General features: G+C 30.4%; 2 protein-coding genes across 3 annotated transcripts; both read right to left on the bottom strand.

The window, feature by feature from the left end:
* Window positions 1-3,233: 3,233 nt before the first annotated feature.
* Window positions 3,234-3,980, bottom strand: LOC114188908 (glycine-rich cell wall structural protein). Its single transcript, XM_028077576.1, has one exon. The coding sequence runs from the start codon at window positions 3,893-3,895 to the stop codon at window positions 3,398-3,400; it is 498 nt and encodes a 165-aa protein (XP_027933377.1). The 5' UTR covers window positions 3,896-3,980; the 3' UTR covers window positions 3,234-3,397.
* A 4,087-nt stretch (window positions 3,981-8,067) lies between these two features.
* On the bottom strand, window positions 8,068-15,310 carry LOC114188264 (rab3 GTPase-activating protein catalytic subunit-like). Of its 2 annotated transcripts, XM_028076848.1 has the most exons (14): window positions 14,995-15,310; window positions 14,768-14,844; window positions 13,826-14,029; window positions 13,414-13,490; window positions 12,941-13,134; window positions 12,625-12,803; window positions 11,748-12,092; window positions 11,597-11,661; window positions 11,203-11,251; window positions 10,937-11,093; window positions 9,951-10,035; window positions 9,795-9,864; window positions 9,237-9,377; window positions 8,068-8,639 (listed from the first exon to the last, which is right to left on the bottom strand). In XM_028076848.1, exons 1-14 carry the CDS (start codon window positions 15,095-15,097, stop codon window positions 8,304-8,306), a joined length of 2,082 nt encoding a protein of 693 aa, XP_027932649.1. In that variant the 5' UTR covers window positions 15,098-15,310; the 3' UTR covers window positions 8,068-8,303. The 2 variants fall into 2 exon arrangements, with proteins under 2 accessions (XP_027932649.1, XP_027932650.1); XM_028076849.1 differs by lacking the exon at window positions 14,768-14,844 and having other exon boundaries at window positions 14,995-15,309.
* Between the last annotated feature and the right edge of the window lie 1,742 nt (window positions 15,311-17,052).

Here is a 17,052-nt window from a genome sequence, read left to right as displayed (position 1 = left end):
TTAAACATAACTTCGAGATTTTGTAATATAGAAGTATTTTTTTTCAAAAAAAAAATCAAATTACATAATTTAGAAATTCAAAATAACTTTAACATTGTATAATCTTAAAAGTCAAATAACTAATTCGAAAACTAAATACCTTTTAAATTATACAATTCGAAAGTTATTTTTATCACAGCACTCTCCCATGTATCAGTCAAATTTAAAATATAAGGTCAAATTTAGAATTTTATTAAATTTTATAAGTTTATGAAAATTAATTGATTTTGTATTAATAAAATGCTTAAACTGTCTCCTCATAAACTGGTATTTCATTCAAATTCAATCTTTTTAAACATCATAGGAATATCATTAAACCTGGATAGAAAATTGGACTGAGTATTGTTAATTTTCTCTTCAATCTTGAAATACATGTTTAATATTAATCATCATTTTTAATTTCTATTTATTAATTTTAACTCTCAAACTCTCGAGTCTAAATCTTTATTTTGATTAATTACTCTGATTATCCTTTAAAACTGGTTTCAATTTTTGAAGGCAGGTAAGAACTGAAAGTCTAGTTATCATCACCATCACACATTATTTATCTTTCATTATTAATTACATAAAACTATAATAACACGTAAAATATATTTCATTCATTAATAAATGTATATCTAGACAAAATATTAAATAATAAAGGGAAATCCAATGTTAAAAACTAATTAATATTTTATTAAATAACCGATATATATCAATAAAAATTAAATATGATAGTGCTGCATTTTAACTTATTATTTAAAATTTTATATTCAATAAGATTTTCTTTTTCTACGAATATATGGTGAAATTTAAAAAAAAAATGTAAGAAACTTCGTAGCATTTCATACAAATCTCTCTGTAAAAAATCGGCATAATTTATTTTACTAGATATGAAAAATTCGACTCCATTACCAACCAAAATCAACAAATAAAAGAAGTTGTGTAAATTAAAAAAAAAAATCATTATTACGTTCATCTTATTTAAAGAAATCATTTTAAAATTGAAAACCTAGGGATATATAATCATAATACTTTTTTTGCGTTGTTTTCTATAAGATTTGGAGTTTTATTTCCACGTATTAAAAAAAAATCATTACACAAATTACTAAAGATAAATATTCCAAATCTTGTTGGAAAGTGACACAAAAAACAATTATATGATATTTTCTGTAAATTTTGTTTTATTAAATGCCTCTTGTTAAATTGATATTTCTTGAACCTTTTTTAAAATCAAGAAGAACTAAAATGTAATAGTAGAATTAAATTATATTAAATGACTTTTTTGTATTTTACTCATATTTAAGTTGGTAGGTTGAAACATTTTCTTCCTTTTGCAAAAGGAAAAGAGAGGTATATCCTACATTTTCGGTGGTGAGTTATTGAATTGCAATCAAATAAATGTTGATTCTCAATATTTATGATGGTTAGGTCATTTTGATGCCTTCGAATTATGGTTTTCATAAATATGGCTCCACATTAACTTTTTCACGTTTTGCTGTTCAATCTTTTCATGTGCTTCAAACAAATATTTTTGAATATTGAATATGTTGAAATTAGGTTTGTTGTGATAACTTTATTTGCATGCTTTATATCAAACTTTATCTTATCTATTTTACAATTATTTTGGTTTGAAATTGTGATACCTCTCCATTTGAAACATTTCAAAATAGTTAAAATATGAACTCTGAAATATATGGCTACACAATATTCTATATGATAAAAAAAAATTGATGCCCCATTTTAAAATGTCATTCATTTTTCTATTGCAAAACCGGCAAAAGATTGAACATAAATGTTTTTTTGGTATTATTTCTATTTAAAATTGAAATTATATTTTAAAAGTTTAAGATCAAGACATACTACAAAAATGGAACTTGGAGAGCAACAGTTATATGTTAAAAAGTACATGTAATTTTATTTTTATAGACAAACATTAATAATAACATTAAAGTCAAAGAAAACGGTCCATTCAGTTAGTTGCCTTTAATGACCACATTTATTCTTCCTCTTTTTCTTTTTTCTGTCTGTCATTTTCCTTTGCATCCTCTATTTTCTTTTCTCCCCAACTTTCTTTCGCTCGTGAAAAAACGAAAGCAAAAGGAATGAATTTTATATTTTGATAAGTTTCCTCACGAGAAAAACAAATAAATATATTTTTCTATAAATTAAAATTAGTTTGTACACAAATTAAAATCACTACAATAAAAATAACTTTAGACAACAATATAAAATCGTGATATAAAAATTAGACCACAGTTTCTTAGGCGTAGTATAAGTGAGTGTAGCAATAGGTAATAGATAACGATTTTTAGTACAATACTTTTAAAACCGTTATTTAAAATTCTCACGATAGACAACAGATTTTCAAGGTTGATTTTTAGACTTTACCATATAGTTTAAAGTAACAATTATATAATCATAGGCTTTCATGATATTTATACAACATTTATAACAAATGTAGTTTATTATATGTTTAGGCCACATTTATTCAACCGTTGTCTAATTTAGTGTAGTCTAGTCTAAACTATAAAATGTTATAATGAATTTATTTTAAATTTCTCTGTTCACTTATTTACCTACAAGAAATTTGTGAAGAAATCTAAATAAACCGTTATTAAAAAGTAAGAAATATATCGTTGGGTATACGTATTCTTAGAAAATACATTCTCGCAATTTAAATGGTTGTATCTCAATAAGAAAAGAAAGTGTGTATTTCATATTGCACTATTATTTACAATAGTTGTACACTTTTACCTTACATTCTTCTACAATTTATCTCTGTTGTCAACTCTTTTTTTTTTTTTTTTAAATTACTTAGTATTAATAGAACACATATATGGAAATAATATTCCAGATAGATGGATACGGTCTCGAAAGTTTCCAAATAATGTACCAAAAAATTTCATGTATTTCATGTTACAACAACGATTGTGTTTTAAACTATTTTTCTTTATGTACGTTCAAAAGTCTAATCTCATATAGTTTAAGAATTAAGGTTACTTAAGTACTATTTAGGAATTATATACTGAAATTATGCTAGAAGACGTTAATCAAATATATATATATATATATATATATATATATATAATGGATTTTGTTTTCATTTTCTCTTTTGATTGAGACATATGCATGCAATTTCAGCACTGTGTTTGGTTCCTTCATGAACAAAATAAGAGCAGAAGAAGTAGAAGTGTGGAGAAGACAAACACTGATTAAACAAAAAGTTATTAATATTCGATTTAAGAGTTATTTCCCTTTGACACATAAATGGCTGAAACAAACGACACAATCAACGTAAACATATATTAAAGTTACATTTTATGCTATTAATGCCAAAGATAAGAAGAATAGCCATGTGTGTGTTCATGCAAACTTTTCAACGAAATCCACCTCCGGCACCAGCTCCTCCGCCAAATCCTCCTCCGGCGCCACCGCCAACTCCACCGCCAACTCCACCGCCAGCACCACCGCCACCTCCAAACCCTCCTCCGCCACCTCCTCCGAGGCCACCACCAGCACCAGCACCACCTCCAAACCCAGACCCTCCTCCGAAACCAGCTCCTCCACCGGCTCCACCGCCGCCGCCAAATCCTCCACCACCACCGCCACCGAAGCCTCCTCCGGCTCCACCACCGGCACCTCCACCTGCACCACCACCAGCACCAAAGCCTCCTCCGGAGCCACCACCTAACCCTCCTCCTCCACCACCACCAAAACCACCCCCTCCTCCTCCTCCTACACCTCCTCCAAACCCTGGACGGTGAAAGAAGTTCTTCTCATCCCTAAAACCACCCTTCTCACTCCCAAGCTTCCTTGCATCAATGGTGCAAACAAGCGCACCAAGAACCGCAAAAAGAAGAACCCTAGAAACCATCTTCTTCTCTCTCAAAGCCAAGCAATCACTTGCAAACAAGATGGCTATTATTGGTGAGGACTACAAGTGAAGGAACTAGGGTTTATATAGCAATGCCCCTAAGGCAAATGCTATAGGTCCAAACAATTATCATCATCATTATCATTATTATCACTATTTCATAAAACAATACCTTTCTACGTAGTTTAGTTAGGTTTATGTGTTTTTTTTTTTTTCGTAAATATTATAAAAAAAAAAGTGAAGGGTGTTGACAATGGAGATGAATTATTGCAGATGTATACGAACATGCTTTAAATTGGATCATCTTCTTAACCATGCAAACGCGTTGTTGTTCATAAATGCTTGCAACTGCCACTGTTTGAAAAAAAGAGAAAAAGCTGAACCACTCATCATCTTAAAGGACCCACTGCCTTGTCAGAGAAGGATATTCACGTTACTCGGACTCTTCTTTTCATCTGTTTCTGCATGGGCCTCCCTGCAACATGCACCTTTTCACTCTCAACATTCTTTATCTATTTAATACAACTCTCTTATCTCAAATTCTATATAAATATATGTATGACATATATATATCATAGGTTTCTAGTGACATCGTTATAATATAATAGTATCAGTTTTTTTGTGATCCACAAATATTGTTGTGTAGCACAAAGTTTTAGGGTTTCAAAGTCTCTCAACTACAAAATATGGTTGAGATTATATGAGGTCATGGACTTGACTGGGAATATACCCTTTTTTTACCCCAAAGAGAGGGTAGGGTAGCTTTTAGTTTTGGAGAAACCTTCAAAAGATATTACAGTTTGAGGGGAAAAAAATGATTAATATGACATTTTGGGGAATGTTTGGAATGTCTCTTTAGATTTTCAACTTGACTTTTTCTTGTTTACATATACTTGTGAAAAATGGAGATTGGGGATTTGTCACTGTTTAGCTCTTGTAGAGAGAAAAAATTATTGTAAAGTTCAAGAAACTTATTATACAAGTTAAAGTTAAATATGTTTTTATCCCTTAACTTTCAATGAATTTTAAAATTAGTCAACTCCAAAACTTTGGACCAATTTAGTCCTTCATCTTTCGAAATACATGGACTTAATATTTTTAATTAAATTTTGTTAAGTTTATTTGATATTTCAAATGTATTTCATAATAGTATTTGACTTAATATTAAGACAAAAATGTGTCAAACGGTATAAATAACTCAAATACAATCTTGAAATACGTACAAAACATCAAATAAACCTAACAAAATCTGATTAAAAGAACTAAATTCACGTATTTCAAAAAATGAAAGACTAAATTGGTTCAAAATTTCGAAATAGAATAATTTCAAAATTCACATAAATTAAGGGATAAAAACATATTTAATCATATTATATATGAGGAAAAGAATGGATTATCTTGCTGTAAAAAAAGATATTGGTGTAACTTACTCTCTTTATATATATATATATATATATGAATGATTTTGAAATTGGATCTGATAACGAAAGTTTGTGTGAGATGGATCATGACTTTTGTATATAATATTATTTTTCTCTTATCTTTTATTTTTAAGAATGAGATTCTTTGAATAACTGAGTAATGATATATTCAGTCTCTTACCATTTATATTATCATTTTACAACTATTTAAGAGTATAATAGTTAGGAGTATAAAAGTAAGTCGATCGGTTTAAACCGAATGAATTAAATTTAAGTTATTTAACCTGTTTCATGTAATGAATTAAAAATTTTATAATCTGACTCATCTAACCTCATAGTTTTGTGAATTGATCGACTTAAGAATTTTTTTTTTTTAAGTTATTTTATATATTTATTATAATACAACCAAGGGAATAAATTTGGTTTATCTACGATCAAAATATTCACCTATTTAACCACAAATTATTATAAAAATATTAATTAAAAATTATAATATATAATTTGTCAAAAAAGAAATTAAAATTTAAACTATTAAAATATCATTGAATATCATATCCTTAAAAGGATTGAATTATTAACTTATATAAATATAAAATAGTCATAATAAAAAATTATAAAAATAAAATAAAAATAATAACAAATTATTGTTAATGAATTATATGTTAATTCAGTCCTAATCCGACTCAAAAATATTTAATTCGTAAATTAAGTAATAAAATTCAATTTAACCCATATTTTAATTATTATTATTTTTAATTCAACCCATCTCAAATATGAGATATGTGGTTGACTTTAAACTAATTTTGAGACTTCCAACAACAATTAATGAACAAAGTAACATGTGTATGCTCTTTTATTCAACTGAAACCGTTGTTATTATAACGTTATAAGTGAACAACTAATATCTTATGTTGTTATTTCTGCCAACATAAGCAACATAATTAGTATCTTAGAACAATCCATCTAAAACACATACAAGTAAGAATGGGATTCAGAGTTCTAATCCTTTAAAACTATCGGTTATGCTTTTAAATTTTTTTTAGCTGCTTATTGTTTCCCTTCAAATTACTATTACCAAGTATTGAAATCATGCTAAAAATATGGAGAGAAAACTGATTTTCGACTTGAAAACCCTATTCAAAACTAGGTCAAAATTAGTTTGGTTTGGGAGCTATGACACTTTGATTATTCAAATTTCAAATAAATAAAAAATTGAATTAATTCAATGATTTTTAAATCATGATTTTCATTCTATTTTTTTTTACACATTTAAATATATATATATATATATATATATATATATATATAGTGTAATTTTATTTTTGTTTTATTTTGTCAATGAACCTTACTTTGGAATATTTTTATTTTGTTTATGAATTTTAATTTGTAACGTTGTAATTCAATTTTGTATTTTGGACCTTGATGACCTTTTTAGTGTAGGTCACAATTTCCTACACCTAAAGTAACTTGACAAGCAATACCTTTTTAGTGCTGGTTTGAATTTTTTTTTTTTTTTTTTTTTTGAAGTGCATGAAAAAACATCATGATAATAAAAAGATCAACAGATCAGAAAGACTGTGTCACTTTGACTACTCTCGTTATAACTTTATTAAAAAGTAATTTACATTTTTTTCTAATTTTCTTTCTTCTGTTTTTGTGTTTTTATGCTGGATGATCCATGAAAAGTTAAACAGTTTTAGGGAGAGTTAATCAAAGATTAGTGTTGTATTATTGTGGGTTCTAACTATTCTTTAACACTTTCTAACCGTGGTATAAGCACAAGACCCTTTACGCAGTTTATAAATTTGTATACAAGCAAATAAGGTTATAGATTCACAATTGTCTATTAGCTTTAGTAATCGTGTACAAATATAACCTAACATAAATTGCAACTTTGTTTATGTTAATAGGATTGCTTGCCATTAAAAAAAATGTGATCGGTGATAATAAAAAACATAAAGAAATACTTTATCTGATAAGGAAAAATATATCTTTGAACTCATGATTTAGAAAAATGTATCTAAGGAATTTAGTCTAGTACACCTAAAAAATCAACTCATTTATTTCATTCGGAATATTTCATTCTACATTCCACATTATCCTTTCATTCCGAAAGAAAGCAATCATTTCCTTGCTGCACCCCATCAATTTTTTGAGTTTCACTTCTACCCTTCTTTGTTTATTTGAAGTTGTGTGTTGTGGTCTAGTTTCTCCGGAAGTTTTTGGTGTAGGTGCTTGTAAGGAGCTAGTGAAGAAGTATTGAGGAAGTGCTGGTGATACAGGCAAAGCCACAACGGGTTGAAATATGGGATGGTTGAAGTGTGGAATGTGTTTTCATGATCTCGAGAAATTGAAATTTGAAATATAAATTTACATACAATCCCAAATTCTGAATTGTCTTCCAAATTTTTGTAATCAAATTGTATATCCAAAATATATTTACATTATAAATCATATAATTCACATTTAATATTGTCTTCAAGATTTACATTTCAAATCGTACAATTTGAAATTTCAGTTTATCTTTGAAGTTATGGATTGTACAATTTAAATTATAAATTATATAATTTAAAAAAAATTTGCGTTCTCAATTATCTTCCAGATTATATAATTTAAAAAACAATTTACGTTCTTAATTATCTTCCAAATTTGAATTACATACCATTAATTTCAATAGAAGTATAATTGTAACTTTAGAAAGTATAAGTGTGCAGGAAGAAGACATGGTGGAGGAAGAAATTTGCAACATGATTTGCAGATGCAACAATGAATAAACACTTTCATTATTTTGACTGATCATCCGTGTACAAGCCCAACCCAAGAAGCAAAACTGAACAAGAAATTGAGTGTGGGTATAATTGGGGCATTTCATAATACATTAAAATTTACTATTTACTAATGAAGACATGGAAAAAGAATAAATTAATTAATGTACAGTTATCCGGCAGGAGGAAAGGGTGGAGAAAAGAAGAAAAGGTGAACTTGGTCTAAATAACTGTCCAATCACTTTCGACAAGGTATAGGTTTCCAGGCTTAGGAGGCTTTTTTGAAAATAAAGATGACTTGCTGTTGTCAAAGAAACTTGAGAAAGAATGTCGAACCAGTTTTATTTCATCGGTTACCTCTTCTTTCCAGACAGACTTGCTCGATGCTTTATCTTTGCCACCAAACATATGGCTAAGTTGCTTTAACCGCTGCTTTGGTTCACCAGTAGACATCCGCCGTTTTGGTACACTACCACTCATACTTGATTCTTCCATCATCTTCACTATCTTCACTGCCTCGTCTGGATTCACCATCATTTTCTCCACCATTTCATACATCTACAGAGGGACATAATTAATATTTTTTATTTCTTGGATTGGAGTTACTATTAAACAATTGCTATCAATATGATCAGTCTACATTCCAAACTAACTAATTTTTCATCCTCGGGTGAACAGATCCGCGTCAACACATTGAACCCAAACACTAAAAAGAGGCAAATTAAATAATCCCATTAGGTCAAGAGTAAGGGTGTAAAGTCTTACAGAACTTTATCAGTCCCAAGTTTCACTTTATCTATAGTTAACGACACCTTCAAATTGATGGATGGAGCAATATTCGAGTTAACTCACCGGATACATTTTGACAATTCCCTTGTGGGGTAAATTTTCGGTACTTATTACCTCAGAAATTCCCAGTACCACCTACTCTTACAACTAATTTATAAGTTTAGAAATTTTCTTCATTTTATTTTAAAAAATAAATCAGGGAAAAATTAACCATATGAAGTCAGGTGAAGTGGGAGGGAGGAGTATGTACTACAGGAAGACTACAAAGAATTCCCTTTTAAAGGTAAGAATATTAGAGATTCTCAAGGATATCGGGAGCTACAACGAAAGTTTATAAATTAGTCACTTTAGTGTATTGGTACCAACCTGAATAAGCTCGTCGAGTTTCTCATCGAATCTGTTGCTTTGACAAGCGGTAACTATGTAGTCCTTGCAGTCATTTAACGATTTTGAAATGTCAAGATCACCAGATAGCATATTTTCAGCAATTGCAAATCCTGAACCGAGCTGTATAGTTAAGACCAGAAATTATTATCAGAAAGGCATGCCAATGTTGTAATCATTGATGAATAGTTTACTTTTTCACTACCATCTGCCCTTGATATCTAGTCAACGAAACACGAGCTGAACTGTATAATTTTTCATTTAATCAATTAGCTGATATATACTACATTTTTTTTAAGTAACGTACAAATTAAGAGCAATTAAATAATTATATCAAAAGGTTATGATAAAGATAAGAGCAAATGGTTTAATCTTTTCATGCACCTCAAATGGGACCATCCAAGTCCATTATAAGAAGCAATTCTGTCTTACTTTAATCACCAACAAAGTTCTGCTAAACGTTGGTCCATTTTTCATGATTTCTACATAACAAAAATAACTCATGTGGGATAAAAGAAACGAGAGGAAGATAGAACTAACAAGAGAAACAAACAGTTGTTCAAAAAGCTCCGAAGGTGGGATGTCTTCAAATGCATCTAGAATACCCTCCCTGCAAATGAATAAAAATCTTAATTGAGTGAGACGGTTTCACAAGGGAGATATCCAAGTTCATAAAAATGGTTTATTTAGACTTACACTGCCAAATCCTCATCATAGAGAGGTGCCTGTTTAACAGCTGGAACTGGTTTAGACGTTTCCCATAATTCACGCCACAAATTACCTACCATCAACATGTAATGGAGAATTCAGCAAAGTTTCTGTAGAACATACAAAAAGAAATAAAGTGGCCAAAAAAATGTTCATGTTTCTTACAAAACGTCATAATGCAACTGCGCTAACGGTCAGGATTCACTTATCTGGACATCTTTTACCCGATATATACGATATTCAAAATAGGCATTATAAACGCTATGAAGATGGAGAGACAGAAACGTGACAATCCATATAAATCTAATGAAAGTATAAAATACTATACATCAAACAACTTTTAAAATTATAAAAGATGGCACAAACACTAACAGTTTTTGAACCTTGTAATCATGATAAGCATGAAGGCAAAAAGAAGTCCAAGAAGAGAAATTAGTGAACCAAAAAAATAAACAGGATTGCATAGCCTTAGAGTACTTGGAGAAAACATGAAGACAAAGAACTACTCTTTCATTTAGATAAGGAGCATTATAGAAGAGTTCAACAGTGGCTCAACCAGACCTCAGCCGTATTCATAAATGCTCAACAGTATATTGTGATTACATATAACAATACGTATGCTTCACTATAGATCCTGGGGTATGAGAGAGATTTTCTTTTTTCTTTATAGGATCTTTTAAATCACAAAAGTTCCCTCACTGCTTAAATAATTTCTGCTATATACAGTTTGGATTTTATTCATTCCTTCCACACACCTCAGAACAGAAAACTACAACCTCAAAATCCAAGTGAATAAACATAAATGATTGGCATTGAAAATTACCAAAAGTTTTTCACAACTGGTTATGAGATACAGGGAATCAATTATTTTTGTTGCAGGCCAAATCAGATCCATGTGGCCAGATAACATAGATATTGATCATAAAAATGAGATGGATTATCAATGACCATTGGCAAGATGCTAGTACACCTACCTTCCTTTTGCATACGTAGACTTAGTTGACCTTTGGTAGACATTGACTCTCCACAATAAGAAGAGTCTTTATCCTCAGTACTTCCCTCACTTTCAGTCCAGTCAGGCGGAGAGTACCATCTCACAAAATCTTCCAAAATGCAACCAGGATTTGCAGCCTAAAACATTATCACAAAAAGAACTAACTTAGAACATCATTACATTAGACGAATTTCAAAAGAATTAAGAACACCAGAAAGGAAAGTTCTCTTAAAGGGAAAGACTGACCTTGAAAGCCTGCATGTCAGAGAGGAGTTGAGAGCATCCAGCACCAACACTGACCATACAAGGTAAAGAAAATTATCAAGAAATGCCAACCCAACTATAATAAGTCTAGAACTTATTAGATCATAGATGCATATATGCAGTAAAATGAAGATGTCATTTTCATATCAGACACGAAGAAAAAAGCAGTCATCAATATATAGCAAAGATAAATTTCGTGAATATTTGTGGATCAACTAGTCCATCAGCTCAAACTCAAGAAAGAGGGGCAGGGGAGGAAGACCACAGTAAACATCTACACCATTAGTGCATGTTTGGAAATCATTCATTCTGGGGAAATAAAAGCTCTCTTAAAAAGCTCACTACAAAAGCAGTTATATCTGGATAGTTTACACACCTTCCTGTCCGGAGCACAAACTCCTCTGTCTCTTTGATCAAATCTTCTGTAAGCAAGGGTCCCTCCTAAACGAAATTGTCAGTACTTATGACACATCAAATACTGAAGCAAGTTCAAATATGTAACACTAAAGGACAAATAGCTATCAAACCTGGGTCACAGGAGAGAATGCAGGCTCGCCTGTTTCAAGTAACATCAGATCTCCAGATGGGCAATCAGCCCCAAGTCGAAGAACAAGCTCTCCAGTTCTTAACCTTGCATGTAATAAAGGGATTGCAGGAATATTGTCCGCGTACTTTGCTGGTTCTAATGTATTTAAATTGGCTTCCACCATCATAGAATTTAGTGATTCAGTGGCAATAATATAGCGCCTTTTCCGAGAAATGCAACAATTAATTACTTGAAATTTTTGATACAGAAGACAATATTTCAGATCTGGAATGTCATCTTGCGGGACTCCAGGTAAGTATTTCTCTTTGGACCAATGTTTTCTCAGCTGCATAAGTAAAAAATTCAATGCACACTCGTTTAGCTAGACATTAAGAAAGAAAATAACTTGCTGACATTACTCTGGCCTACTTCAGTCCTGGTTACAAATTTTTGACTGTAAATTTAAGTAGGATTTCTTTCCATGAACAGGTAATTGTAACATTATAAACTTAGGTAAATAAATGACGATAATTCATAAGTTTTGAAGGACTCTAAAAGTGTTAGGTTTACAAAGGGAGTTTCACTTGGGAGATACAATACCAATAAGACCTGAGCCCAACCACATAAGGAATTGACATCACTCTCAACCCAAAACCTTAAGGCAATGGGTTTATGGGTCTTCATCCTTATATGGTGTTCTACTTTCTCATTTCTACCCAATTTGGGACTTAAACTCACACTTAGATTCCTAACAATAAAGCGTATGAGTAGTTTACAGCTTTTCTATCCTCTTTCTTTTTTGGTTCTTTTAAATTATTTCCTCAATGAAAGAAATTGCATAATATTAAAAATAGAAATTCTTAGTGAGTTAGACTTACTTCAGCAACAACCCTGCACCAAAAAAGAGCCATTTCTTGGAGCGTCTTGAAGTTTCCAATTACTTCAGCTAGCTTAGCAACTAAGCTTTCAGGAGGAGCACCATGAATATCTCTTGGCAAAGATGATATGGAAGTTTCCTCTGGATCAGAGTTGATCTTCCTTCTAAGGAACCTTCCCTCTGCAAATATCTTAAAAGATTACAAAGGATGTGGAAGGTCATCACAGAATAATGCACCCAAAAATTAAAAGTATAGATATAAAAAAAGGTTTGTTCGTGAAATTATATCATCACTGAGCAATCTAAATTTCATATACCTGGATCAAACAATGAATTAATCAAATACAGAACTTTTTCATCACTACTGAACTCAGAGGTAAGTTTGGCTTCCTTTTCACGCAACACTAAAGCCTTCATCGAAGAGAGACTTAAGCCTGCCCTCTCTTTGGCAGGTGATGAACCTCTTGATGAAGCTACAAAATCTTTCATTGAGTTTGTTCTCTTTCCAGCCCTAGTCAAAAGGCCCAAAACTTTAAGAGGCTAGTCGAATTTAAGCTGAAAATCTTTCTGAATAACAAAAACAAGAATCTTAATATTTAAGGTCTCTTGCTTTAGCCATTATGAAGAAAATTTTAACAGCTATTACTGTTAGGTTTAAAAAAATGCATTAAACAACTGAGAGTAAGAAATAGGGCTTTTAGTTTCCAGAATTCGGTTAAAGAATCTAGCCTATTCAAAACAATCTTAAAGCAATCAATGGATTGCCAGGAAAAAGGTGAGCATAACTTACTCAAAAGCTATAGCCAACTGCTTCAGGACAGACGATGGAGGGATGGGGTGTTCAGTCGCAGCAGCTAAGCCTTCAACCTAGGGAATTGATTCAGAAGCCTAAAGTAAATTTTTTTCATCACACGTCATTAAAAATATGTTCAGTTTACTGGAAACAGTTATCGGGCAGTTAACCATGAGATTATCAAGCAGTTAACCATGAGATTATCAAGCATCTAGTAACTTGTCACACACAACTATGTACCATGCATGCATTAAATATTTTCCTAGCTTATGAGCAATCACACTGATGCAGTCGAAAATGTTCGTGGCTGACAACTGGCATACATTATCAGATTTTCCTAATATATTGGACAACTGCTTGGAAACTTCAATTGGAAGATAAAATCATCGAATAACCCAAATCTTCTTACCTTGGCAATAAGATCATTCTGCTCATTGAGAATGTACGAATGTTCATCATAAAACGGAGCGGAGGCCATGTTTATGTTGCCAACTTTATCTGTTACTTCAACTTCTTTTCTCCCTTTTCGAATGTTGTTTATTCTATCTTGCCAATCCTGCTTTGTTCCTATATGCGGAGGTCTCCACTTTATATGCTTCAGTTCATTGAGAAACTACACCATTCAATTACAAAAGTGTCAGTTATGCAGGTAATTTTACACTCATACCAGACATAACACAAGCAAACATGAGATCTTGTGCTGATCATGTCAACGCAAAAAGAAACCTAGAACCATAACACCTGTATGGTTTGAGGACAAAACAGATCCTATCTTTCACAAATAATTACAAAAACATCACTTTATTTTTTATTCTATTTCCTATTTTCAAACAGTTATAAAAAAGTAATTAAAATTAAAATGCTTTCACAAATAACTATTGCAAATTTTCATTTGTTACATAAAGTGACAAACTTCCACATATCAAACATAGAACCTAGTATACGTGTACACTTGGACTAACTTATTTTTTCAGCCCAAAAATAAATCAGAATTACAACCAACAACCTCTAAAATAAGCTAATCCAAACAATCACAGCATCTTAATTTTCATTTCGAAACTTTAGCTTCAATTAAAACGAAAATAAATATAATCCCATTTCATAATTACAAAAAAAAAAAACATAACAAATATAGTTCCATTTCATAATTTAAGGAGAAAAAATTTAAGCACCCACAGAAGTGAAATAAATCAGTACTTCACACATTTCACCATGACATCCCGTAAACGCAAATATACAAATTAGATTAAAAAATAAAATTAAACTCAAAATCTATGTTTTCAAAAACACTAATTACACACAAAAAAAATACACAATCCACGCATTACAGCAAGGGCACGCATCTTCAAACCTTGGACTCGTGCTCGTTCCGAGCAGATTCATCGCCCTGCCGCCTCCCTAACTCGTCGTGAAACTGCTTATCGGAATCTTCACCGATCAAAATACCGCGTCAATGCTAATTCTCCGAAATTCAAACAAAAAACAGAACAATCGAAAATTCCAAAAAAGAAAAAGAAAAAAACGGATCGCATTCCAACGCAATAACGAAAGAGAAAAGAACGTTCCACACGCACTCACCTCGATCGGTTTTTAAGTCCAACAGAACACGCTCCGCCTTCGCAGCAGCGGAATGGATCGCGATGCGCGCCTTGGACACGAAAGAAGTCGTGTGAGACTCCATTTCCTACACCAGGGGTGCGCACACTAAGTTACAGCACAACAGAACACGGTTTTTTTCTTCTCGGCTACCACAAGAAGAAGCATAGATAAATAGTTAAATAGATCGAGAAAGAGAGTGCAATTGTAGAGTGAATTGTGAAAGAAACAGAACAAGTCTAACTCTAATCCAAAGATAAAGATAAAGAAGAAGAAGAAGACTAAGTACAAGAATAAGAAGAAAGTGATGACCAGGTTAATGCTTAAGCCTGCTTCAAAACTTTCAATTTTTTATCCAGGAATATAAAATGTCATAAAATATTTATTTTATTTTAAAATAATAGTATTTTCAAATTTTCATATGTTAACTAAGAGATTTTTAATTAGTATAAATTTAGTCAAAAAAAGTATTATTAATTTGTTAACTATTTTGGTTTATTTATGATGTTAATGGTATGGCATTATTGATTAATATTAATAATCATATATAGAAGCATTATTTGAAAAGATAACTTAAGAGAATTATAGTGACAATATTTTCTGTGATATTTTTGTTTTTTATATTTGGTAAATATGGATATAGTTTTTACTTATTGATCTGGTTTTCCGCACCAAAAAGTCAGAGACTTTTAATTGCTTATTTATATAGAAAAGCGGAAAACGGATAAAGCAGCGTTTGTTGAGGCCCACAGACAAACAAAACGTTAAAATCGTAAATGATATATACGTTCGAGAAAAAATAATTATACTATTTTTTTTTATGATTTGCTACTTGCTAGCTATAAATTATGTTCATTAAGACGGTGATTAATAAAATAATTAAATATTGTGTAGCTCATTAACAACGTGGTCAGTGACATCTAAATAACTTAAAATATGTTGAGAAGAAACTGTATTGGCCTATTGACACAGAGCCTTCTACTAATGGAATTATTCAATGACTTTGTCTTGAAAGGAGAAGTTTAATTTTAATGCATTATTATTAATATAAAATTTTTTAATTATTATGGTTGTAATATAGTGACAATAATAGCTATTAGGAATAGAGTGTGTACGGTAAATTTACATTTTTTTTAATATTTGTAAAAAAAAATGTACAAAACTAAATGTTAAATTTTGCGTTATTATTACGAATAAATAATGTATCGGATTTATAATATGTATTTTAAAAATTGTTTAATTATTTTGTGATTATTAATAGAATGAAATCTATTTGAAATATTGTAAACTTTTGTATGTAGACAATAAAATATCGATGAAACTCTATTGTTTTAATAATTATATATACATATATTAAGTAATATATTTTATTTATTTATGTTAAATATTATTTTACATTGATTGTGTATTGAAATAAAACTGTATACTGTTAATTAGGATGACAAAAAATAAATATTTAATTTTACAAAAGTCAGTATTCGGTGCCAGTTAATCGTATCTCAGGTTATTATATTATTTAATGAATTTAGCTTACTTACAATAAGGAATATAGATTATCAAAAAAGACAACGGGAAGATACATTTTATAGATAAACGAAATAATAATTATAACAGAAAAAGTAATTTGCTTAATTTAAGAGAATTGCTGGTTAGGGAGTTAAACGTTGTGCCAATTGTCTAATCAAGAATAATAACATTTTTCTTTATTAAAAAAAGTTTGATTCACTTACGTTAGTTTTTCATCACTATTAGAAAAACTCTATGGTGTGTTTGAATAAATCAATTTAAGAAAGTATTAATTTATTTATTTAAATAATTTGAAATTATTTTAATGACATATTATGGGATGAAAAAATTAGAAATAAAATTAAAATTAAAGAATTTTAATAAAGTATTTCAAATAATTAAAATAGTAGAATTTAAAATTGATTCAAAGAAACAAAGAAGAAGAAAATTAGAATTTTCAAGTTATGGAATTGGTTATTGGTTAGGACATAAAAATTCACATATCTTAAAAGTCAAGTCGACTCGGACCAGGAC

Source organism: Vigna unguiculata, chromosome 6 (genome assembly GCF_004118075.2).
Source record: "Vigna unguiculata cultivar IT97K-499-35 chromosome 6, ASM411807v1, whole genome shotgun sequence".
In the NCBI taxonomy this organism is placed as follows: Eukaryota; Viridiplantae; Streptophyta; class Magnoliopsida; order Fabales; family Fabaceae; genus Vigna; species Vigna unguiculata.
This window is presented reverse-complemented; position numbering and strand designations above follow the sequence as displayed.